The sequence below is a fragment of the Primulina huaijiensis genome, chromosome 15 (genome assembly GCF_012295235.1).
Source record: "Primulina huaijiensis isolate GDHJ02 chromosome 15, ASM1229523v2, whole genome shotgun sequence".
In the NCBI taxonomy this organism is placed as follows: domain Eukaryota; kingdom Viridiplantae; phylum Streptophyta; class Magnoliopsida; order Lamiales; family Gesneriaceae; genus Primulina; species Primulina huaijiensis.
Window position 1 is genome coordinate 20,096,774 of NC_133320.1, and position 25,674 is coordinate 20,122,447.

General features: G+C 33.2%; 2 protein-coding genes and 1 pseudogene across 12 annotated transcripts; all 3 read left to right on the plus strand.

Annotated features, from left to right (window-relative positions):
- Window positions 1–11,360: 11,360 nt before the first annotated feature.
- Window positions 11,361–16,654, plus strand: LOC140959770 (uncharacterized). Of its 6 annotated transcripts, XR_012172062.1 has the most exons (11): window positions 11,361–11,469; window positions 12,469–12,602; window positions 14,365–14,719; window positions 14,984–15,017; window positions 15,098–15,313; window positions 15,411–15,500; window positions 15,608–15,673; window positions 15,763–15,854; window positions 15,998–16,045; window positions 16,187–16,501; window positions 16,539–16,654. XR_012172062.1 is itself a non-coding variant. In XM_073417780.1 (10 exons), the coding sequence occupies exons 2-10, from the start codon at window positions 12,515–12,517 to the stop codon at window positions 16,302–16,304; spliced, it is 1,107 nt and encodes a 368-aa protein (XP_073273881.1). In that variant the 5' UTR covers window positions 11,361–11,469; window positions 12,469–12,514; the 3' UTR covers window positions 16,305–16,621. The 6 variants fall into 6 exon arrangements, 5 of the variants coding, with proteins under 5 accessions (XP_073273881.1, XP_073273878.1, XP_073273879.1 ...); XM_073417780.1 differs by having other exon boundaries at window positions 16,187–16,621; XM_073417777.1 differs by lacking the exon at window positions 12,469–12,602 and having other exon boundaries at window positions 16,187–16,619.
- A 1,165-nt stretch (window positions 16,655–17,819) lies between these two features.
- On the plus strand, window positions 17,820–22,432 carry LOC140958661 (M phase phosphoprotein 10-like). 6 transcript variants are annotated; one of them, XR_012171819.1, is made up of 14 exons: window positions 17,820–18,606; window positions 18,769–18,833; window positions 19,232–19,358; window positions 19,469–19,579; window positions 19,649–19,786; window positions 20,377–20,445; window positions 20,546–20,587; window positions 20,745–20,813; window positions 21,018–21,089; window positions 21,174–21,227; window positions 21,312–21,453; window positions 21,573–21,635; window positions 21,740–21,870; window positions 22,322–22,432. XR_012171819.1 is itself a non-coding variant. In XM_073416187.1 (13 exons), exons 1-13 carry the CDS (start codon window positions 17,881–17,883, stop codon window positions 21,754–21,756), a joined length of 1,695 nt encoding a protein of 564 aa, XP_073272288.1. In that variant the 5' UTR covers window positions 17,820–17,880; the 3' UTR covers window positions 21,757–22,180. The 6 variants fall into 6 exon arrangements, 4 of the variants coding, with proteins under 4 accessions (XP_073272288.1, XP_073272290.1, XP_073272291.1 ...); XM_073416187.1 differs by lacking the exon at window positions 22,322–22,432 and having other exon boundaries at window positions 21,740–22,180; XM_073416188.1 differs by lacking the exon at window positions 22,322–22,432 and having other exon boundaries at window positions 17,821–18,606; window positions 19,232–19,328; window positions 21,740–22,180.
- Window positions 22,433–22,803: 371 nt separating this feature from the next.
- Window positions 22,804–25,118, plus strand: LOC140958663 (uncharacterized; annotated as a pseudogene).
- Window positions 25,119–25,674: the final 556 nt, after the last annotated feature.

A 25,674-nucleotide genomic window follows, 5' to 3' on the forward strand; every position in this document is an offset into this window, starting at 1 on the left:
AATAAATAATATTATTCATATTTTATTAATTATTAAAAAAACAAAATAATAATTTATCATATTATCTCAAATTTATTCAATCAACCCAAACAGACTATTATTTATCGATCAAACCAAATATTATATCACTATATATTTTTTTTTATTTTATTAATATATTGGATTAATTATTTATATATTATTATCTTTTCTTTAACTTCAAATATTGTCTAAATATATATTTATTGCGTTATTGTAGTCACTATCTTGTTGGAAAGACCTGGTTTAATCTCATATGTTTGGTATTTTTTCTTGTTTGATCTCAAATGTTTTGGTGTTCCTAGTTTAATACTAAACATTTACAAATCTTGATCGAGTTGATACTTCCATGAATTTAATTATTAAAATTAACGGTAGACATGATATATGATAGTCATGCTCATAAAATCCCCAAAATACAAATCGGATGCCCTAATTTCCGGTCCACTTCAAGAAAGGGCGAGTTTTTTCTTTCTTGTTGCCGTCACAGTTAGATGTTTTGCTCAACTTTGGGAATGAAATCGACGTTGTTGCACACAACTAATCTCTAGCAAGTAACTCTGGTTTCCTCTCTCTCACAATAACCACATTTTCTTCATCTCGAATTCTGACATTTCTGTAGAACATTAGATTTGGTTTTTTTTAAAGCGCTTTTTCTGGATATTTGTTGTTATTTAGCTGGATTTTTTTTGGGTACATTTATTATGTTTTTCACCTTGTCATTGAGATTTTTTTAGAATTTGGGTTTCGATTTTGTCAATTTTGATTTGTTTTATAATTTCGATTTTTATAAAAAAAAAAAATAAAATTAAGGAGTGACTTAAATAAAGGTTTGTGATAGCTTATGTTGATTAAAATTCTCCATTTTTCAGGTAGAATATAATTTTGGATTCCATGATATTGTCAGTCTGTTGAAAATTAATATTTAAAATGTGTATGTTGAATATTTGAATGTTGAAAATAAGAGTTGTAAATATTGAAAATTAGTGTGTGATGATGTAGGTAATGATGATTTTATTTTTGGACTATTTGTAAAGATTTTCTATAAATAGATCTCTCATTTGTGAAGAAAATCACAATTGAGTTGAGAGAAAAATATTATAAAGTGTGTAGTGTGATAATTTTGAGAGTTTGAGATTTTTACTTTTTACCGTAAATTTTTACTTTTTCACAACACGTTATCAGCACGAAGCTCTAAAAGTCCTCCATATTTTTCCAAGCTCCGAACAGAAGAAAAAGGTAACAAAAGTAATAATATTTATTTTACTGTTATTTATTTATTGTTTATATATGTAATATATAATATAATGTTATTGTTAGAAATAATAAAAATAATTTTTTCAAAAACTTGTTATAAATCCTGGGAGGATGTTAAGACGACATCCCACACTCCCGGTAAGGGATACGACAAGTATAAAAGCCTATAAGGTTTTTTAAACAAAATAACTTATGACACCTAATTATAATAATGTGATATGATATACATAATTATTTAAATATGACTAATATTATATACACCATATTATTACCATAAAATTATACAAATACATACATTTATTTTCTTATACACCAACGGTAATAAACGGTAACAAAACGGCTAGTTTTTGCTCTATAAATACAATCTCACAAATACATTCAATCACTCCAACTTTCTCTTCTTCTCTAAAAATTATTCTTCATCAAATTTTCGAAGAAAAAAAGAAGATGGCTTTCACGAGGTTATTTTTAATTATTTTGGTTATCATACTCACCAGTCTTGTATTTATCGGAGAATATCCTCCTCGTGTGTTTTCTTTATTTTTACGAATACTTGTACTTGTTGTTTATCCATTACTTTGTATTGCAATATTCATTAACTAATAAAATGCATCGTAATTTTTAGTACCACCATGGCAAACTTGGCAAAGCTCGAATTCATCGCTCTTGATATTACTGGGAAAAACTATATGCCATGGACTCTTGATGTAGAAATGCATCTTGAGTCATTGGGTCTAAGCGAGACCATTAAAGAAAATGGTATATCTTCATCACAAGAAAAAGCAAAAGCTATAATATTTTTACGACGACACCTTGATGAAGGTTTAAAATGTGAATATCTCATCGAAAAAGATCCCATGGCTCTGTGGAAAGGATTAAAAGAGAGATTTGAACATATAAGGGAAGTTATACTTCCGACCGCCCGTGATGAATGGAATATGTTAAGATTCCAAGACTTTAAAAAAGTCAGTGATTACAATTCAGCGATGTATAGAATAATCTCGCAGTTAAAATTTTGTGGACATGAGGTTACAGAATCGGAAATGCTTGAAAAAACATTTTCCACGTTTCACGCATCAAATATAACACTACAGCAACAATATAGAGTGCGTGGATTTGCGAGATATTCTGAACTCATCGCCTGTCTTCTTGTGGCGGAAAAGAACAACGAGCTATTAATGAGAAATCATCAGTCCCGACCCACTGGATCAACAGCATTTCCAGAAGTAAATGCTGTAAGTAAAAATGAATTTAAACCTGGAAACCAAAATCAAATTCAAAGACAAGGTTTTGGTCGAGGTCGAGGTCGAGGTCGAGGTCGTGGACGTGGACGTGGACGAGGAAGTGGTCGTGGTCGTGGACGCGGCCGTGGTTTTGAAAATAATCGAGATAGTTATTTCTATAACTCATCTCAAAATAACGTCCCAAACCATCCACAGAAAAGGCATCAAGAAAACATGAGTGTTAATGAAAATCACTCGAAAAGATTTGAAAGTTCTTGTTTCAGATGCGGTACTCCAGGACATTGGTCTCGTATTTGTCGAGCCCCTGAGCATCTTTGCAAACTTTATAAAGAATCGATAAAGGGGAAAGAAAAGGAGACCAACTTCACTGAGCGAAGTGACCGTTTGAGTGATTCAACTCATTTTGATGCTGCTGATTTTATGAATGATTTCTCTGGAAATGATCAATATGTTGGTGGGATAGAAATGAACAATATTGATGCTGCAGATTTTCTCAATGATTTCTCTGAAAATGAACAATATAGTGGTAGAATATAAATGTACAATAATTTATTTTTCATGTATTTATATGATAATGTTTTATTGTACAATTATGATATGTGTTATATTTAAATATGTATTGTCATTAATTTTTTTTCATTGCATATTTTTTGAAGTTCAAATATGGAAAATGCTATGAGCAAAGCTGAAGTTTGCATACCCGATAGTGGTACAACGCACACTATCCTCCGAGATAAAAGATATTTCTTGGAACTAAAACCAACAAAAACAACGGTGAATACAATATCAGGTCCTGTAGACTTGATTAAAGGATGTGGTAAAGCACAATTTTTGTTACCTAATGGTACAAAATTTTTGATCAATGATGCTTTATATTCACCACAATCGAAAAGAAATTTGTTGAGTTTTAATGATATATATTCCCATGGGTATGATACTCAAACAATGAATGAAGGGAATGAGAAATATATGTGTCTTACCACATATAAATCAGGAAAGAAATATGTGATTGAAAAACTACCAATGCTCCCTACTGGATTGCATTATACACATATACGTCCCATTGAATCAAACATGGTAATTGATAATTCTTCAATATTAACCAATTGGCATGATCGATTAGGACATCCTGGTTCAACAATGATGCGAAGAATTATAGAAAATACACATGGTCATCCATTGAAAGACCAGAAGATCTTTCAGAATAATAAGTTTCAATGTAAAGCATGTTCTCTTGGAAAACTTATTATAAGACCATCACCAGCCAAAATCCAAACTGAATCACCAATGTTTCTTGAACGTATTCAGGGTGATATTTGTGGACCAATCCATCCACCATGTGGACCATTCAGATACTTTATGGTATTGATTGATGCCTCCAGCAGATGGTCACATGTATGTTTATTGTCAACTCGAAATGTTGCATTTGCAAGATTACTTGCTCAAATAATAAAATTGAGGAATCAATTTCCCGATTATACAATCAAGAAAATTAGACTTGATAATGCTGGTGAATTTACTTCCCAGACTTTCAATGATTATTGTATGTCTATGGGAATCATTGTTGAGCATCCTGTTGCTCATGTACATACTCAAAATGGATTGGCTGAATCATTGATTAAACGTCTGCAAATGATTGCTAGACCAATGATTATGAAAACAAAGCTCCCTATTTCTATATGGGGACATGCAATTTTACATGCTGCTTCATTAATTCGCATCAGACCAAGTGCATATCATAAATACTCCCCATTGCAGCTTGCATTTGGTAAAGAACCAGACATTTCTCATCTGAGAATTTTTGGATGTATGGTGTATGTGCCTATTGCACCACCTCAACGAAAGAAAATGGGACCTCAAAGAAAGATTGGAATTTATATTGGTTATGATAGTCCATCGATCATTCGATATCTTGAACCACAGACAGGCGACGTGTTCACAGCACGTTTTGCTGATTGTCATTTTAATGAGGAAATCTTCCCAATGTTAGGGGGAGAACAGAAACATACCGAAAAAGAAATTACATGGTATGTATCATCATTGTTACATCTGGATCCAAGAACAAAACAATGTGAAAAAGATGTACAGCAAATTGTGCACTTGCAAAGAATAGCAAATCAAATACCAGATGCATTTGCAGACACAAAAGGGGTAACTAAATCATATATACATGCTGCAAATGCCCCTGCTCGAATTGAAATTCCGAAGAAACAAATTGAAGATAGTCATGATGTCATTAAACGCCTGAAGCGTGGAAGGCCAGTTGGTTCCAAGGATAAAAATCCTCGAAAAAGAAAATTCATAGAGAAACACAATGATCACAAAATAGAGAATGATGTTCCTGAAGAAACACATAATGATCACAAAATAGAGAATGATGTTCCTGAAGAAACACATGATGATGAAAATGTTTTGTCAGAACCACAAACTGACGAGAATCATGAAATCTCTATCAATTATATTAATACTGGAAAAATATGGAACCGAAAAGATATAGAAGAAATTGATGATATATTTTCTTATAATGTGGCAATCGACATCATAAATGATAATGAAGATCATGAACCAAAATCTTTTGGTGAATGTAAAAATCGGCAGGATTGGATAAAATGGAAAGATGCCATCCAGGTTGAATTGGATTCGCTAAATAAACGTAATGTTTTTGGACCTATAGTCCTTACACCTGAAGGTGTAAAACCTGTTGGATACAAATGGGTTTTTATTCGAAAGCGAAATGAGAAAAATGAAATAGTAAGATATAAAGCTCGACTTGTTGCACAAGGTTTTTCTCAAAGGCCTGGAATTGATTATGAAGAAACGTATTCTCCTGTGATGGATGCAATTACGTTTCGGTATTTGATTAGCTTGGCAGTATCTGAAAATTTAGAAATGCGTCTTATGGATGTTGTTACAGCCTACTTATATGGATCACTTGATAGTAATATATATATGAAAATCCCTGAAGGATTTAAGATGCCTGAAGCACAAAGTTCAAAACCCAGAGAATGTTATTCTGTGAAATTACTAAGATCATTATATGGGTTGAAGCAATCCGGCAGAATGTGGTATAATAGGCTAAGTGATCACTTGATGAAAAAGGGATATGTAAATAATTCAATATGCCCTTGTGTTTTCATTAAGAAAACAACATCCGGATGCGTAATTATTGCTGTATATGTTGATGATTTAAACATCATTGGAACAAATAAGGAAATTCAAGAAGTTGTGTCATACTTGAAAGAAGAATTTGAAATGAAGGATCTTGGAAAAACCAAGTATTGTCTGGGTTTACAAATTGAACAAAAAGAATGTGGAATATTTGTTCACCAGACAAATTATACAGAAAAGATCCTTAAACGTTTTAATATGGACAAATCAAATCCTTTAAGTACTCCAATGGTTGTTAGATCATTAAACATAGAAAAGGATCCATTCCGTCCATGTGAAGATGATGAAGATATTCTTGGTCCAGAAGTACCATATCTAAGTGCTATCGGTGCCCTTATGTATCTTACAAATTGTACAAGGCCTGATATATCTTTTGCCGTAAATTTATTGGCAAGATTTAGCACATATCCAACAAAGAGACATTGGAACGGAATTAAACATATATTCCGTTATCTACGAGGAACGACAGACTTGGGACTTTTGTATTCAAAAGATGCTAATCCAAGTATAATTGGTTATGCCGATGCTGGATACTTATCTGATCCACACAAAGCACGTTCTCAAACTGGATATGTATTTACTCGTGGAGGCACTGCAATTTCTTGGCGTTCACAGAAACAAACACTTGTAACAACTTCATCAAATCATGCCGAGATTATTGCACTACATGAAGCAAGCCGTGAATGTGTGTGGTTAAAATCAATGACTCAACATATCCAAATCTCATGCGGATTATCATTCGACGAGAAGCCTGTGATACTATATGAAGATAATGCTGCATGTGTTGCTCAAATGAAAGAAGGATACATAAAAAGCGACAGAACTAAACATATTCCTCCTAAGTTCTTCGCATTCACCAAAGAGCTTGAGAAGAATAAATGTATTGATGTTCGTCACATTCAATCAAGTGAAAACTCATCAGATCTCTTCACAAAGGCACTTCCTACGAAAATATTTAAAAAACACATATATAATATTGGGATGCGCAATCTACGAAATTTGTGAAGAATTGTTCGTGTCAACATGAGGGGGAGTTTACGTGACTGCACTCTTTTTCCCTTACTATGGTTTTTATCCCAATGGGTTTTTCCTAGTAAGGTTTTTAATGAGGCAGTACAAAAACACGTAATGAAGACATCATCGTATCATGATCATCATCACAAGGGAGAGTGTTGAAAATTAATATTTAAAATGTGTATGTTGAATATTTGAATGTTGAAAATAAGAGTTGTAAATATTGAAAATTAGTGTGTGATGATTTTATTTTTGGATTATTTGTAAAGATTTTCTATAAATAGATATCTCATTTGTGAAGAAAATCACAATTGAGTTGAGAGAAAAATATTATAAAGTTTGTAGTGTGATAATTTTGAGAGTTTTAGATTTTTATTTTTTACCGTAAATTTTTATTTTTTCACAACACAGCCTTCTTTATTTGAGCAATAAATTAACCACATATATTATGTTTCAAACGATTTCTAGTTGTTTCATTTTATGCTTTAACATAGAGGAAAACATATGTTAATTTTGATGGGCACGAACCGGGTGTTTGTAAATGTTGGGACGAAGCACATACTAAAGTAAACAAATGCAGTAGCGTTACCTACGGTTCTCTCGGGAGCATGGTCTAGACAATAAAAGATTTTAACTCATATATAGATAAACAACCAACAATTGTGTCTTTTACATCAAGTACAAGTTGCGCAACTTGCATGTAGTTCAACACAAAATCTTAATATATCCGAATGATTTTGTGTTAGAATTATAAAAAGAGAACTGCAAGCAATCATTAAAGATTGGCAAGCCGAGTAGATAAAACAACTAGAGTCATTTTGAGATTTTGATCGAAACTGATACATGTTATGTTTATCGTTAGTTTTAACTATTAAATTGACTAAAGAACCAACTCGGATAAAATTTGTACATTTAAAAACTAAAGGAACTCCAAAACATTTGCGGCCAAATCGAGAAGGGGGGCAAACATCTAACACTAAACCGTATAAGACCGAGTGTTTGTCGTTTTACCAAAAGCTATAGCTGGTGGTAGCGACACAACTCAAATATTTTAAATCGTATACCAACTCAAGCACCACGTTTTATTGTTTTACCCATCAAAGACAATTATTGCACCCAATAATCACTCTATCAGCAGCTGTACTGCTTGCAATTAATAGGAATTGAACTCATGACATTGACTATCATACAATTGTAAAACCGAACACTTGTCTCTTTACCAAAAGCTGTAGTTGGTGGTAAAGGTACAACTCAAATATTTTAAACCGTACAGCAGCTTAAGCACCACGTTTCGATTGCTCTACCCTGCAAGGACAATTATTGCATTCAACGAATTGGGTCTTTCTCGAGTTAATTTTAACCATTATATTAACGTAAGGATTAACTCAAACAAATTTTTGAAACGTTTAGAACTTAGAAACGGATCAAACATATTGGACTGAACCGGGTCTTTCCCTACTATCATGGCATAATTTAGAGGGCAAAAGGTTTTGATAGTAATATAATTATTTAGTAATTCATATAATTTACTTTAAAGCTTATTGTGAGGAATAATTGTTATAACAAAATTATTGTTTCGAGATTCTATATAATTTCATTTAAGTGAGATCGATAGACTTTGTCCATCATTTAATTATTTTGATATTTCGCTTAATTTTATTTGAATGAAAAAAATATCATTAACTTCAAATCATAAATATCTCTCTCATTTTGCACATAATTAATGAACTCTTAATGTCGATTTGACACCCCCAATTGCATCTATATCTAAAGAATGTACGTAGACGATAAATTTACATCTATTTTTAATGAAAGAACACTTAATATGTAAAATATGGACCATTTTTTATTGGAGCAAGTGAAAATGGCTAATGAATTTTAAGCTAGGTAATTGTAATTTATTTGGTTGGGATAAGGAACCAATAGTTGAACTAATATTGTTTTTCCAATTTTTTTTTTCTAATTATTTTTGTATTATTTGTAGGATCGGACATTAATATATTTGATTGATTTACATGAGTTGCAAGATAATGCAGTTATTAAGAGATTAATTGTTGAGAAGCAATATTTTCTTAGTTAGGAAAGCTATCAAATTAAACACGAGGTTTAAGTTGTACGATTTAAAATATTTTAGTTATACCATTAACACCGCCATCTGCTATATATAACTTTTAGTAAGATAGAAAATTTATCCAAAATATAAATAGTCGAATTACCTATTCATTATTCTGAGGTGAAACATATAATACCAAAAGTTGTGGTATTTTATGGACCTAACATATGTCACATATCTCGCGACATAATATTAAAAGATCCAAACCTCGTACTTTCGGAAGAAGAGCATTAAGCTTATCATATAACGACGGTCGAGGTGCCTACGTACAAACCAAAGCATAGTTTCCATCTGAGGAGCTCCCGTGAAAGCATTATAGATTTACGATTATGTTTTACTCAACATAAACATTTATTGCACATCAATCATATATGTTTTATATAACTTCAGTTAAAAGTATAAATTTACTTCAAAAAAATATTATAATTTTATCAAAGTAGAATAGCTAAAGCTGCATGATTAATCTGTTCCATAAAAAAACAAGAAGAAAAAAAAATAAAATAAAATAAACAACCGCAGAGGTGCTTATCGCATGTGAAACTGCTTTACCATGTTTGTTCTAAGTTTCTTGTTTTCATGATACGTATTATTATTTTTTTCTCTTAGTTTCTTAACTAATTAAGAGAGAAGAAAATCAATCCAATGTTTAAATATCTCACTTAATTCTATGTAATTCATATTTTTTTTTATAAAAAACAGTTTTAACCAAATTAAAATAACATTCTATTATCTATTTAGAGAGCATTTTCAATCACTAAAAAAAAAATTTATTCTTGCCTTTTTACTTTTAAAACATCAATTTGATGTGTTTTTTAATTCCAGATTATGCCGGTTTTTAATTAATTGGAATCCAAAGATGGTTCTAAAAAATGATTATAATAAAAAATTAGTTTTAGAATCACTTATTTATCAAACAACATCTACTTATGATTTACAAGTTTTCACTTCTTTTTTCAAACATTACACACTTCACTATAAACACTCCTGTAACATTTCGCACACACACTAACATATATACAAGGGTTGGAGCCCACCCTAGCCCTACATATATACAGTGGCGGAGCCACCTTTGGGCTGGGGGATCCAGCCTCACTTAATTTTTTTTTTTTTAAAGTTAGTATTTTAAATTTTAATTTTTTTCCCATCTCATATTAAAAATATAACAAATTTTTTATGAGTTTTATTTTTTTAATTTTTTTGTCTCATGTTTAAAAATTAAAAATAAAACAACTCCCACAAATCATAATTCATTGATGTGTATTAGTTGGTTTATTGTCGTATGTTCTGAAATTATGCAACTTTGAGATAAAAATTCAATGAATCTAAAATTATATTAAATATTTAGTTGTGATTATTCGAGTTGCAATAATATTTTCTTATGATGTATATGAATTTCGGAGTTTGGTTTTTTTACCCTAAAAATTTATTGTTGCATATTTTTGGAATATAATCAATTAGTTGAAATGTTTGATGATTATTGATATGTAATTATTATTGAGCTTGTTTTGTGATTTTTTATTTATAATAACCGAAAATTGAATAAGTATGAAATTTGAAAAATAATTCTTTGTTGTAAAATTTTGAGAATATTGAATTTTTCTAGTTAAGTAACTCAAGGGATGAAGAAAATAAAAAACTGTCAAGTTATTTTTAAATCAAAAGAGCATATATCAACAAATAAAGGACAAACATCAATTACAGTCTATGAGTGAACAAAATATCGGTTTCAACCAAAATAACAGACCAAAATGAATTAATTTGAAAATTCTGTTCGGTGCTGAGGTGCAATAATTGTCCCTACTAGGTAAAGCGATCGAACCATGACACTTGGACTGCTGTGCGGTTTAAAATATTTGAGTTGCACAATTACCACCAGTTATAACTTTTGATAAAACGTCAAACGTTTGATCCTACATTCGGTTTATTCGAAAGTTCGGTTTAAATTTTTTAAAATACAGGTTAGTTCGGTTTGATTTCAGTTTTTAATCTAAAATTTCGGTTAACCTAACAAACTAAATTTTTATAAATAAAATTCATATTATTATATTTTCTAATAAATTTTATAAGGATATAAATATTACAATTTCTGATAAAACTTATTAGACAATAGTACTATACTTAAAAATATATTTTTAATAAATAAAATTTAAATTTATTTAACAATTTTTATATTGCACTTTTTTACTTAAAACTCGATTATTTAAAAAAAAGTATAAAATTTCGGTTAATTGTGTTACTGACTAAAATAATCGATTTTTTGGATTTTGTTAGTAAAGTTCGGTCGGTTCGGTTTGTCGAAAAAAATTCGGTTAATTTGATTTTAGAAAATTCGGTTCGATTTTAACTGAACCTATTACTGTTTAACACATTATGGAGCCAGTCCCAGGTAGTTATGGGTAAGTGTTGATGGAGGGAACAAGAGCAGTGCCACGAAGATTTTACCTTTTTCATGGGAACGAATTACATGAGAGTTGTTAAATAGCTTTGTTCACATTATTTTTGCTTGCAAAATGCCATCTATATATGCATGTGTTTTCGTATCACGATTTTTTTCCACCATTCTAGAGATATTTAGTTCCTTCATCTCATCTTCTCCAAATTTTATAGCGAAAAAATCGCAATCGTCGTGAGCTTCTAACATGCTTCGAATCGAAGGTGTGTCCTCTCATCTTTCTTGTTTATACATATTTGTGATGTTGAATCTTTACATCCCAAATGTGGTTTTTTTCCTATGTAAATCCATTTGCTTGTTATATATGGCTTACCTTTTTAATATTCGAAATCTGTTTACATTGCTGGGACTTTGTTGGGAATGTAATTTGTTTTAGAGAATTTTATCGAACACTGAATAATAATTTGGAATTCAACAATTTACAGTAATATTGGAAAATCGGTATATGCTTATGTGCATTTATTCAACTACCAAAATCTATAACAATTTACAATTAATTTACAATTAATATTGGAAAACCAATTAATACTTATTATGAATAGATTTAATAATAGAATAAAATTGCAAAATAAAAATAAATACAAGTAATTAATTTTTTTTTGACAAACTTAAGTATGGAGCAATTAGATACGATTAGACCATCAAAATTCAATGGTTCTTTGCTCTTGTGCCACAATATGTCAGATTAATATACTTTTCACTTCTTTTATTTATACATTGAAAATTTATTAAAAGAGACCAAATGAAATTATTTAATTCTTTTCAAGATAATTAATTCTACATGGGTAAAAAATCAAATTTTAAGAGAAAAATTTATAAAATATTTTAAAATAAGAAACATGAGATAGACAATGCTTATAAGTTTGCTCATGTTATCCACTCCAATGTATTTTGGCTTTAATAGATATCTCACGAGACAGTCTCACGGATCTATATCCATAAGATGAGTCGATCCGTTCTATATTTGGAATGAAAAGTAATATATTTGAAATAAAAAAATAATATTATTTCATGGATCAGGTTAAATAAGAAATCGATATCACAAAATTGATTTATGAGATGATCTCGCAAGAATTTTTGTGTCTTGGCTATGTGAGAAGTTGGTGCGAAGGAATATTGGGAGTCCATATGCACAAATTTGTACAGCTTGTTAGATAGGCCACGCGCTTATACATATACATACATAATAAGGCTTTGCTTAGGGGTCACGTCTTGACAAAATGCACACTGCGCGTTGCCCTCTACCACATGCAATCAGAACCAAACCTAAGATTACGGGAAATTCTTCGTGGGACGACGGGCCCATTCATTCCATGCCAAGAAGATACGGATGTTAGTAAAAAGAAGTTTCAAAAACTATTGTTAGACATATGAATCAATTTTGTGAGACATATTTTTTATTTGAGTCATTACTGTAAAAATATTATTTTTTTATCGTAAATATATGCATGATTGATCTATATCAGAAATAAATATCCGTGAAATCGTGTCACAAAACACCTACTCAAAAGAAGTCAGGTTGGCTAAACAACTAAGCTCCATTTTTAGAAAAACATATTTTACTAAACAAAAAAAAAGGTGAAATTTTGGCTGTTAATTCGACTCGTGAGTTTTGAATTTATTTAGCTTAAAGATACATTTGCTCGTCGTTTTGTTCTTCTGTTTCTTGGTTCGCGGAAATGTTTCATTTCTATCTCTCACTGAGCTTTGCTATCCCATTTTACAAAAGGTGCTGGTTATATATTTGACCAAAGACTGGTCCAAAAGCAAATGTTTTCTCACTTTTTACTCCTTTCTAATTTTATTTCTCTGGCTTGTTGCCGTTGTTGTCTCGTTTCATTTTATTTTGCTACTCCGATAAATAATTTTGTGCTCTTGTATTCAATATTTATTTCGAATATCAACTTATAATTCTTACTGTAGGTAAATAAAACCTNAAAATTGGCGGGATGTGTCTCTGCTTGAGAACCAAAGGCAGGGTGCTTCAGTTTAAAAATCCATGCTAATTACCTTTCACAAATGCTTTGTTCCCTCCCAAGAAGCATAAATTAATTTGCTTTAAAACAGAATCAAATAACACAAAGTAACCTGTAAAGAAACATAAACAAAGGCTGCTTATTTCTGTACAACAAAAGAAGACTATGGATTTTGTGTTATTTGATTCTGACTGAGGCTGCTTATGTTTCTTTAGTATCGACTTTAAACTAAATGTTTAAATTCTTTTCTGATTGAGATAGATGATTGTTATGATTAGTTATCGAACCCGAAGAAATCGGATATTTTAAAAGTTATTAATCGATTTGAATTTTTTTTTATTTGATAAAAGATGAAAGTGACATATAGTATATGTACCTGTTGTTGGGCAAGAATAAAAATAAAAAAATGTGGAAGCTTGTGATCAAAGCAGACACCCCTTTATGATCATCTCTCTTCTCTTTATTTTGTTCCTAAGTTTTTCACTACAAAACATTGAAGCAAAGCACATCTTCTTAAACATCCCCACGTAATGTTGGTTCCTTCTGTAAGTATTCCATCTTTTCTTAGCTTACAATTAAGAACCTTGCATTCTTTTCCAATCTCTCGTTCACACTTACACACGCACACACACATATTGAATATTTTGTAATTTTCTGTACAGAAATTGCCATGAAAGTTTGGAATCTCTTCTTACTTCAGAAGTTAACGTAGGCCAATTTTCTGGACTTGATTTTTCTTGAATCTGTCATAAAACTACATTTCTTGATTCCCATACTAGACTTGGTGTGGTTTCTTTTAATCTTCTTGAAACATTGCCGTGGTTAGGATTTGATTCTTGCTCTTCGACTTTGAGCTTTGCAATTTTTCTGTCTTATGATTCTCATTTTTTCGTTCTTCCGTTTGGAAATTTTCACCAATTGTGGAATTCCATTCCATTCAGATTAATAGAGGGATAGAAAAAAAAGGGTTAATCTTTAGGTGGTCTTCAATTCTTTCACACCATTTGAACATCTGTTCCATTATACTCAACAACCCAAGTGATAATTTTCCCATTTGAGGGAATTCTTTATAGAGAAATTAGAAACACGAAAGGTAAATGAGTTTCTTAACATTTATAACAGGATCCACAAAAAGTACATGGCAACCAGCCATGACTATCGATACAACCACAGCAGCATACTGGCTAAATTGGAGGGTCACACTCTGTTCAATATGGCTTTTAATGTCTATTGTTTTTGCATCAATTCTTATCTCGAAATCCGAAGGTCGTCGCAAAACAGAAGAAACAAATGCACATAACCAACAAAAAGATTCACCTGGGGTGTTGTATGAAGATGAAGTTTGGAAGCCTTGTCTTACAAGTATTCATCCAGGCTGGCTACTTGGATTCAGAATTTTGGCCTTCTTAGTGCTTCTGTTAATGCTGATACTGAATGTTGCTGTCGATGGAGGGGACATTTTTTACTTCTATACTCAGTAAGTTTGTTCTATTTCTTGGTTAATTTGATTCTTGTCTAATAAAGTAGCTTATGGAAGTCGTCTTGATATTATTCGGGGATGGAACCTGAAAATTCGAATAAGGGACTGACAATAGTTGTAGTATATATAAAAACTTCGGGGGGAGAAACTTGAATTTTTCGACAAAATTGAGGGAATGGGGAAGCAGCTACCGCCTGTTCCTTCATTAACGGATTTACCTTTTCTATCGTATTAACGTTTCACAAAATGTTTCCTTAACAGGTGGACGTTTACTCTTATTACCATTTACTTTGGGGTAAGTGTTCTCCTACAAACAATTCAAGAACCAATGCTTGTGTTTCTCCAATTCCTAATCATAATGACATGGTGTTGTAGCTCGGTTCATTACTTTCGATTCACGGATGTTATCGATACAAATATGAAATCAACAGTGGTGATCGCTTTGATACTGAGCATGGATCGTACAGAACCTCCACAAATGCACATAATTCCAATATCTTGAATGCTACAAAAGGCATGGAACTCAACGAAGAGCATCGTCACCGTAAAATCGCAGGTTTTTGGGGTTATCTATTTCAAATAATTTTTCAGGTAAATCTTGAAAGACACTGCTGCTATGTATATATACTTGAACATTCTTTGTATGAATGAAATGTTTATAATATTTCTCCCATTTCTGTGTTTGAAGATGAATGCAGGAGCTGTGATTCTGACAGATGTTGTGTTTTGGTTCATAATCGTTCCGTTTCTTACAATTAAAGATTACAATTTGAACTTTGTAAGAATTTATTCGATACAAGTATTCCATATCTAAATCTATCTTATACTGGAAGTAAATGGTCTTTTTCTTCCTCTTATCTGAACAACATTAAATTTTTTTTTCAGTTGATTATAAACATGCACTCTATCAATGCTGTTTTTCTGATTGGTGACACTGCTTTGAATTGTTTGGTAAGTGAGAAATATGTTTTATTTATATCATAACAAAGGCAAACCCAAAAATCTAATTGATAATTTCATTATTGTCTGTATATTTTCAGCGATTTCCCTGGTTCCGAATCGGGTACTTTTTTCTCTGGACATCAGTCTTCGTCATCTTCCAATGGATTGTCCATGCTTGCATCTCAATTTGGTAAACTTTATATATTTATATACCATCCATTTTTATTTTTATTTTTGAGTAAATATACACCAACCATTTATTTGAATGAAAAAAGGTTTTAGATATGCATCATGCATGAATTTATAACAGGAAAGTTTTTTCTCCTGAAACAGGTGGCCTTATCCTTTTCTTGATCTGTCATCTCCATTCTCTCCATTATGGTATGTGGCACTTGCCTCACTCTAATCAAATCCAGTAAACTTAAGTAAATGAGCAGAAAATGTAATTTTATAGACAAAATTTTCAAAATAAACATGCGAATGACCAACCGTAAAACCGGCCTCTCATATATTGATTTGCAGGTATTCAACTGTGGCGCTGATGCACGTACCGTGCTACGGCATTTTCGTATTGATAATGAAAGGAAAACACTTTTTGCTGTCAAAATGGTTTCCCCATTCTTATAGGTGCATGCAGTGATCCATGCTGATAAATTCAAACTCAAGTACATAGTCAATTTATCAGATATATATATAGGTACAAGTTTTGCACTCGGAAGTGTACAAAATTTGTCGACATTGAGCTAAAGAAATGAGTGCAAATCAAAGATTTATGTACATTTGGAGGGCAGCTGGGATGTGTAGCATATAAAAGAATTACTGCTGTATGAAATAATAGTTTGAGTCTATACCTGTGTAACTGTACTTGGTGAAGGAGTTTTACTATTGCCAAGGTAGAGTTTTCTCTAGTTTGAATGCCTCTGTTTACTTCCTCCAAACTGAAATATTAAATATTTGGATGGCAAAATATAAGTTTAATTAAAAAATATATCTGTTCCATCGCCATTGTCTGTTGAATCCCACTATTGAGAGAAAAAAATCCACAATTTATTTCACCATTTTAATCCATTTACATAAAAGTTTTGCTTGAGGTAAGTATTGAATGTTTAAAATAATTTAGATCATTCTCAATATAATAAACCATTAAAAATAAAAGTAGGTAACTCGTGTGACGGTCTTACAGATCTATTTACATAATATTTTTATCATAAAGAATAATATTTTTCATGAATTGGATCGAATTGAAGATTTGTTTCATAAAATTTATATGTGATATCATCTTACTAGAATTTTTGTGTAACGCCAATTATAAATAGTTAGAAGATGTACCAACAAAACATTTCAATATCAACAATCTATACTATATTATTAAATTTTTGAGATCTTTAGAGTAACTAAATTTTGATGTCATGGTCTGTTTTAATAGTTATATATATTAATAAAGTGTTAAAATTTTAATGTAAGTCACATTTAGCTTAGTTGATATAATCTTTGTTTCCTGAGCATCAAGTTGTAAATTCAATTCTTATTTTGATTTTTTTCTCTTTCTTTTTATTTATTTTTAATTAGTATATCAAAATTACAGTGTAGTCTCACACTATTTCGTATAATTATATTTTGATCTTCATTTAAATATAAACAAAATGAACTACAAAAAATATTGTAAAAGCACGTAACGTGTGATGTGTGTGTCGGTGCATTAGTAACAAATTAATGTTCTGTCTATATTTTTTTATTTTAAAATTTCCATAAATGTTCAAAATACTTTTGTTCCAAATATAAATTACCTTGTCTTCTTAATGCTCATTTATTGTCATCCATTGATCAGTTAGTAATGGTTGATAATTGATTATATATCGGTTTGGTTTTTATAAAAATAACTCGAAACAAACTAATTTTTATCGGTTTTGTAAAACTGCAACCCAAATTAAACTATTTACAATTAAAATCAAAATTAATTTCAGTTCGATTCGATTTGGATGATTGGTTTTTAACTATAATTGTTCAATTAAAATGTTAATTATTTTTAAAAATATTATAAAATTTCTAAACTAGTAAACATATATTAAACTATTTTCACAGTATAATAGATAATAATAACTTTACAAATTTCGCATAACAAAATATAAATTCATAAAATAAAAACTTCCTAGGTTTAGTTTAGGGTTAAAAATTAAAACTTTGTGGCTTTCGTCTTTCCAATATCAACAACCACCATGCCAGCCGAGAAGGGTGGCGGTTTGGAGGCGCTTCACCGGCTGAAGTCAATTGATCCGCCTCTCTATCTTGCAGCATCTCCGGAGCTTTCCAGGACTGTTCGATTAGCCTCGCACTATCTCTTTTCCTCTCTCAATCCCTTTACTCCTAAATCTCCATTTACTCATCTATTGACCCAAGGATTCGACGCGGAGCAGATTTGGCAGCAAATTGATCTTCAATCTCAGCCCTTGATTTCCTCCCTCCGCCACCAAGTCAGAAAATTAGAGAAGAATCCACTAGAAATTGAAAAACAATTCAATTTGGTTAAACGTAGTGAAAAGCAAGAGGATAATGTGAGAAAGGGTACGGGTAATAAGGCAAGTGAAGATGTAGAAAGTGAAAGACAGGATTTTGATGCTGACGATGATGAAGAGGAGGAGGAAGATGGTTATGAGAATGAGAATGACAATGACGACGACGACGACGACGACGACGACGACGATGACGGGGATGGAAATATGGAGAACGAAGAGATAAACAATGTGAATGGGGTGGAGGATATATTTTTGAAGATTAACGAATTGGAGGAGTACTTGGAGGAAGATGAGGCTAGAGAGTACGGCTTAAAGAAGGAGAAAAAGGGTAACAAGAGGAAGAGAGTTGAATTGATGGATGCAGATGAGGATGAAGTAGATGAAGAGGTTGACGGAGGGGAGGATGCGGATGGAGGAGATGGTGAAGAGGTAGGCGTTGTAGTAGGATGTATCTGGGAAATTTATGAGGATATTACTGATCGCTAAACGAGCTTTTGTTGCCTACTAATAATGTTATGTGAGTATGTGACACGATTATACAGAAAGGGTCTTTGAGCTGATGTTTTTCTTTGTGTATGTGTTTTATCTCAGCTTGAACTTTTGGAGCTTGCCGATGATGATGACGTCGACGATGAGAACAAGATGGAAAATGCAAGGTGTGACTATCTTTTTCTCCAGATTCTTGTACCTGCACGCTCTCTTTTCTCCTGGAATTTATGTGTGTACGTCAAGGATGAATAATGATACAAATCAATAACATGAAAAAAGAAAGCATTATAAAGGAATTAGATGGCTACTAATTGATTGTGATTTAAAACTTTTATGTAAGAACTTCTAGTTGTTTGACGGCATGCATTTGTGCGCAATGTGTAGTCATACTACGTAGCATGTAGACAAAGATTATTTTCACAGTTTTTCCTTAAAAATTTGAATTTATGAGCTGCTCAACTGTTGAATTACAGTTGGTGAATAATTGGCCTGGAGGCTTGTTTAACTTATTCTTGTGTATATGGGAGAACTTGAAGGTGACATATCTCTCTGTTTGTTGACTTAGATATGAGGACTTTTTTGGTGGTAAAGGAACTGGTCAGAAGAAAAGTTCTACACGCCATGGTGCTTTACAGGGCTCGGATATGGGTGATGAAGATCGAGTAATCTGCGTTCTCTTAAGTTTTTTCTTTGTGTATGTGCATGTTCAAGATAGAAAAAGAAATGACTGATGTTCTGCAAACATCAATTTCTATCAATTGATGTTCTCATTCTTTTTTTTCCCTGTTCTGATGTGTTGCAGAAGAAACAAAATCTTTCTACCCATGAAAAAGAGCAAGATAATCTCCGTGCGAAGATTGAAAACATGGAGAAAGCAAACTTAGAACCCAATACCTGGACAATGCAGGGAGAGGTAACAAAATCTATTTCTAAAGAACTTTAGCTTATTGTTTTGGTTTGGTTTATGAGTTCTGTGAGCCAGATCACTGCATCTAAAAGACCAAAAAATAGTGCGTTGGAAGTTGATCTAGATTTTGAGCACAATGTGAGACCTGCACCTATAATCACAGAAGAGTTCACTGCATCTCTTGAAGAAATGATTCAGAAGCGTGTTCTTGAGGTAAATTCAATTTTATTTAGTGTCCTAAATTTCATGTTCTAATATGAATTTGGGGGTGCTGAGAGCGGCAGGTTTTTCCTTGTTTTTTTATCTCTCCTTGTATTAGCCCTGGTCAGTAAGATCTCTGTTGTTGAGAAGTCGTCATGGTAAGGGGATCATACCTTCAGAAACCTAAAAGGCTTCTAACATTCACATATCCAACCTCCCAATAACATTTAGTCTGGAATCGAATGTATGTTCAGTTGAGGAGAGGCACGTGGGTTTTCTTTTACTTGTCTACTTACAGGATGAAATGAGTGGTTACGTTTTTGTGTCGTCAACACCACCTCATTAATATCCTTTTTTGAGCTGGACTGGGATGGTGTTGTCTGCAACATCCTCTCATGTATTTACTTGTTCTTCATTTTCATATCTTTCGGCGAGATGTTTACCCATTCAATTTTGACAAAATGTTATAAATAGCACTTTATATGTCACACTTATATTTGCTGTGATTTCTGAATAATAAGAGTTAATTTTGATCATGCTCTCTATTTCTGTTGTTTTGTCTTTTCATACTGAATGGACATTATTTCTGGTACAATGTATAGGCCCGATTTGACGATGTGCAGAAGCCTCCTGATTTACTTCAAAATGCACCTAGGGAAAAAAGGGAACTGGTAATTGCCGACCCTTTTGTTATTATTGTTATCATTAAAGTTAATTTTATCCGAACTATACGAAATTTACATTTTAAAAAAATCAATTTTACACTTGCAGGATGAGAATAAGAGCACAAAGGGACTTGCTGAAGTTTATGAGGCGAGTGTTTTCATTTGCAAACTTGGCAACTTATCATTTACTTTTTGCATGATTCAATGTTGGAGAGATGTATTCTGATCTGTTCACTGTATGATTCCTTTTTTTAATCCATATTTTACCAGAGTTTCTAAACAATCTTGCTCTTACTTTTATGTAGGATGAATATGCTCAGAAGACAGGTCTAGTGTCAGCGGCACTGTCGTTTTCGGATGAACGAAAGAAAGAAGTGTGTCTTTAATTTCTCCTATCTTGTTACCCTTTGTTGCTCACTAATTTTTTTCACATTCATTGTATAACACAGTATTACAACTTGCTGCACCTTTGACTTGATGTAGTGGCTTCAAACTGTGTCATTTTCCTTTTTGCTGCAGTATATGGATAAGTATTTCGCCTTCTTTCATCAAAGACTTGTACCTTTCCATGGTCTCAGGCAACTACACTATTCAAGAAACTGTGCTTGAAGTTGGATGCTTTATCCCATTTCAATTTCACTCCCAAACCGGTACTCCTCGAGCACTCTACACCAAAATTTTTCCCATGTTCAAGCCTCTTTTTGAACGTTGTTGTATTTAAATAATATGAACAGGTTATCGAGGATATGTCAATACAAGTAAATGTGCCTGCCCTTGCAATGGAAGAGGTGAATATTCTGTATTCAGATTTTCTGTGTTTGCATTAATAGAAATATCCAGCAAATCACTTAGTAACATGTTTTGTGTTGCAGATTGCTCCACTGGCAGTCTCCGATGCAGCTATGCTTGCTCCAGAAGAAGTGTTAACTGGCAAAGGGGACGTTAAAGACGAAACAGAACTATCAAAGGCAGATAGGAAGAGGAGAAGAGCAAATAAAAAAAGAAGATTTAAAGGTTAAAACAGCGACGCGATTATCTCACTTGAGTTGATAGTGGACTTTATTCAGTACACATAGTCCAATCTAATCCCTTTAATTCGGAAAAAAAAATTGACCGTGTTCAATCTATAACAGCTAGATCAGCAAAACAGATGACCATGAAGGTACAGCAAAGCACATCTGTGAATCGAGATGATGGTATTTTCCTAATTATCATGATTAATTTTTACATATGTGTATGTATGATTCTTGTGGAGCCTGTGATTAATACTCATTGTCACTGCTGCTTCATTCAATGACAGGCAACGAAGATAAGTAAATGAGCTGTAGGATTTGTTGAAGGAGTGATTCGAAACCCTCCACATGCTATGGTTGCCTTAGACTTGAATATCATTCACCAGAGCATAGATAAACGATGAAAAATTGTGGGCAAGTAGAACAGAGCTTGAGATTTTGGTGACTCAAGGAGTGTGATGAAGGATGCAGGCGGTATATGCTGTGTTCTCCGATGGCGATATTTGTCTTATACTCGGCCACCATCCGCTTTACATGTTTATACTCTTGCTGCCATTTATGAATTTGGATGGGTAAATTCTTTTTATTTTTATTAACATTCCCTGAGAAATTTACCGTGATACATTTAGTTTGAGAAGTTAATACTCTGGGATGAAAATACGCTCAGTGAAATTCTTAATGACGACGTCAAGTAATATAAAATAATATTTTCGCTATTTTTTTTAATTCTATTTTTCTTAACTTTAGTTTGTATTCGATGAAATCTATGGTTCTTTATTTTGAATGTCGACAAACTTTCAAAAGAACTCAACTCGAGTTCAAACAATAACCCATTTGGAGCTCGAAGAGAACGCGAGTACTAACCGGAGCTAACCTTCTGCTCTAATATACCTTTTAAATTTAAAATAACATCCAGAACAATCTCAATTCGATTGATATAAACTACTCATTTGCTCATCGTCCATTCAATGCAAAAGCCATTAAGACTTGGGTTTGTTACTTTAAATCAATGAAGTCTGAATCTGTACCCGCAGATATTGGTGACAGGTCTTTTTCGAGTTATGCTGAAATTGTCAGCAGGCACTTCAAATCGTTTACTTCACCTTAATAAATACACAATGCCGTCCCCGTACTGGAACTAAACCTGTTGAATTCTTATTTAAAGAAAAAACACACACACGTTGACCTCTGAAATAGAGAGAATCATGATCATTTGGTATCCTTCTCATGCCAAAATCTTGTAATATTAAGGGTCACAATTGGATTAATCCTTTGCATTTGTATGATGAGCCAAGTCTTCAAAACATCGGTATAATAAATCTTAAATCAAAGAAATCAAGAATATCTGTGCATGGATAGGGACAAGCTGTTCGAGGACATACAAAATGTTCTCGATGAATCAAGCCTGGTGATTGGTCTTTATATCTGTGGAGCTTCTGCAATCTGCGCACTTGCAATGGCAGCAGATGTCGTCAACGGCCTCCGAAGCAAAAAGTTTTGGTTCCCATGTAGGTATTTCTCTCTTAATGCTGCTTCATTGACATTGTTAGCCGTGGCGATGAAGCTCCCTATGGATCTTACTACCGATATGTTCACCAACACGGATTGGCAAGGAAAGATCAGTAGCTTAATCTTTATGTCGACCGTTGTAGTGCACTTTATGCCATCTTTGGGGTCCATGAATGATAAAGAGATTCTAACAAATGTCATCGCTTTAGGGATTTTAGTGATCACCATCAATGCTAATGTGTGGATGCAACTTATAGCGCTGGAGAGTTATGAGAATCGTCAATCAAGAACTGTTTTGCTAGCTGCCACGATTTTCTTGCTTGTTTCGCTTCTTGCACTAGTTTCTTCAGCTATAATGGTACCGACCACAAAACGGTTTGTCGAGTCAAAGTACCAGGAAATGCATAAAGTAGCTCTGAGGGAAGAGATATCGGTGAGGGCTGGAGAGACCCATGATGAACACAGAGGGCACGTGAAGAAATACTGGGTGATGGTAGAAACTGGCAGTCCCCAGTTCGTGGCGGCGCATTCTGTAGTGTCCATTGCTTCAAGTGCAATATGTTTTCCGGCTGCCATAATATTGATGAAAATGACTTTTTGGGATTTTTTCTTGAAAGCCATAAGAGGAAACTACCGGGACTCTACAATTTCATATGGAGGTTCCGTACGATCGACATATATTTTCCAGTTCTCTGGAATGTGTGTTGGCACATTGTCTGCTGCGGTGAAATGGTTTTTTTTTCTCCACGCGAAGTGCTCAAAGAATACAGACAGAAGCTTCATTAAGAAATTGGAGATTGAAGCCTTTTGGATCCAGAAGCTGGTGGACTGGAGAGGTAGCTTGTCATCTTTACATATCCGACACTACTGGTGTGGAAAATGTCTACATGCTGCAAAAGTTGGGATTCTGGATTTCTGTATTGGTGTTCAGTTTTTTATCGTTCTATCCAGCAAAATAATTGTCTTTATTTCTGTAGAACTTCTGAGTATACTTTTATGGTGCTTAAAACACACAAAAAAATCAAAGACGCAGCATCCATCCCATGCCACTGCTTCAAATGATCACATGGAATCAGAATCAGGTCACGGCGCATCTGCAACCGAGCAGATAAGATTATTCAAACCGGTACAAGGAAGAAACCTAAGAACCTGATAGAACTCCTAAAAAAAAGTGTCAACTTCAGGGGAGTAGGAAAATTCGACCAATTTCAAAATCTACATTCTCTAGAACCACCGAGTTGCTGGACTCTATCTGTGGTGACTCTGACAAGCATCGCCATTGGACTTCCCAACATTGAAAACCACAAAACTGAGCAGCTATTGAGAAGTGTGAGCGAAGGTGTGGCCCTCGCAAAACTTGTAGAGAAAACCCTGAATACAAATGAATTTGTGAATATCAGAAATGCTGCAGATGTTACTTGGGTAGGAGTCATACTTTACAGAAAGTGGCAAGACGTGAATCTACAAAGAAAATCCTGCGAATACAAAAACAACAAGGAGATACTAAACGAGCTCTCCAACAAAGCTGAAAGGATTTTGAGTGTGTTCAACGCACACGTGAATGAATTCGACTTGGAAAATTCTCTTAACTGGCCAGTTGCGGTCGTAGCTGCTCATTCAATGTACAGAATCAGCCATACTATTTTGCTTTCCTTTGAAGGAGAAAATGAGCAACCAGATGAGGTATTGTTCGAGCAATTATCCTCCATGATCGCAGATGTACTGGCAGCATGTCTCACCAATTTACCACGTGCTATAACAGCCAAGTATCACCGCAACGCCATTGAGAAAAGGGAGAAGAGCATGCACAAAGCACTTCTCCTTCTTGGCCAAACAGAAGATATTGTTGAATTTCTCCAGCAATTTGAACGGCCTTCTCTGGATCCTGAGAAAGCTGTGTATATTGACGAGTGGCGAAATCTATTATTTCCACGACATGGTGAACATTCAGCCCCCTCGGTTTCAACTTCAAGGAATGAAACAGGGACAACTCCAACGGCAAACTAAGAAATTTTAATTTTATATTCCAGTCTTGAGTCCATGCTGCGCAGCTAATTCACTACCAACTTCCTTACCGCGGTAAACGATTCACATCATAATCATGAAGATAAGCTCACGAATTGCAAAACAACTCTGTAGCAGCACGTATGTATCTGTGGCCCTATGGAATGATAAATAAATATTTGCACCAAACTTCCTGTCTTCTTCCCTGCAACATTGTCTTCTAAATTCTGTCACCAATAGGTGAACATATATTGAATCAAACAAGAAAAAACAAACCTCATGAATTGGATCAGTTTTTAGTCACTCATAATTTAGATGGATTTTAAAATCATCCATTGAAGTTAAAAAAATCAAACTGAAAAAGACCACCACCCGCGGCCTGTCCAAGTGAAAATCTGCTGTCTTATGGATATAGAAACCTCAAATTGAATTGATAAATTCCAAGGAGAAAGCTTGCTAAAATAACAAAGATACGTTATATTTTTTTATACAATGTCCAAAAATAAACATCCCCGAGAACAAAAAAAATAGATGTCCCTTCATTACTTTTTTGCATTTTCAATGTGATGTCAAACATATCTGCTGGAGTTTCTGTGAATGGTCATTAAATACGTTTACTGTATTTTAATTTTTCAGCAACAGGGGGAAATATCGTTCATTTGATGTTGATTTAAACCAAAATGTTTTTGATAATGAAAAAGAAAACAAT

What these genes read in the sequence shown, in the direction of transcription:
- LOC140959770 (XM_073417780.1), top strand. Translation starts at nt 12,515, where the DNA reads ATGCAATCAGAACCAAACCTAAGATTACGGGAAATTCTTCGTGGGACG. An exon ending in ATTTTTTACTTCTATACTCA is followed by an intron (nt 14,720 to 14,983) that starts GTAAGTTTGTTC and finishes TTTCCTTAACAG; the next exon opens with GTGGACGTTTACTCTTATTA. An exon ending in ACACTGCTTTGAATTGTTTG is followed by an intron (nt 15,674 to 15,762) that starts GTAAGTGAGAAA and finishes GTATATTTTCAG; the next exon opens with CGATTTCCCTGGTTCCGAAT.
- LOC140958661 (XM_073416187.1), top strand. Translation starts at nt 17,881, where the DNA reads ATGCCAGCCGAGAAGGGTGGCGGTTTGGAGGCGCTTCACCGGCTGAAG. An exon ending in CCTGGACAATGCAGGGAGAG is followed by an intron (nt 19,580 to 19,648) that starts GTAACAAAATCT and finishes TCTGTGAGCCAG; the next exon opens with ATCACTGCATCTAAAAGACC. An exon ending in GACTTGCTGAAGTTTATGAG is followed by an intron (nt 20,588 to 20,744) that starts GCGAGTGTTTTC and finishes ACTTTTATGTAG; the next exon opens with GATGAATATGCTCAGAAGAC.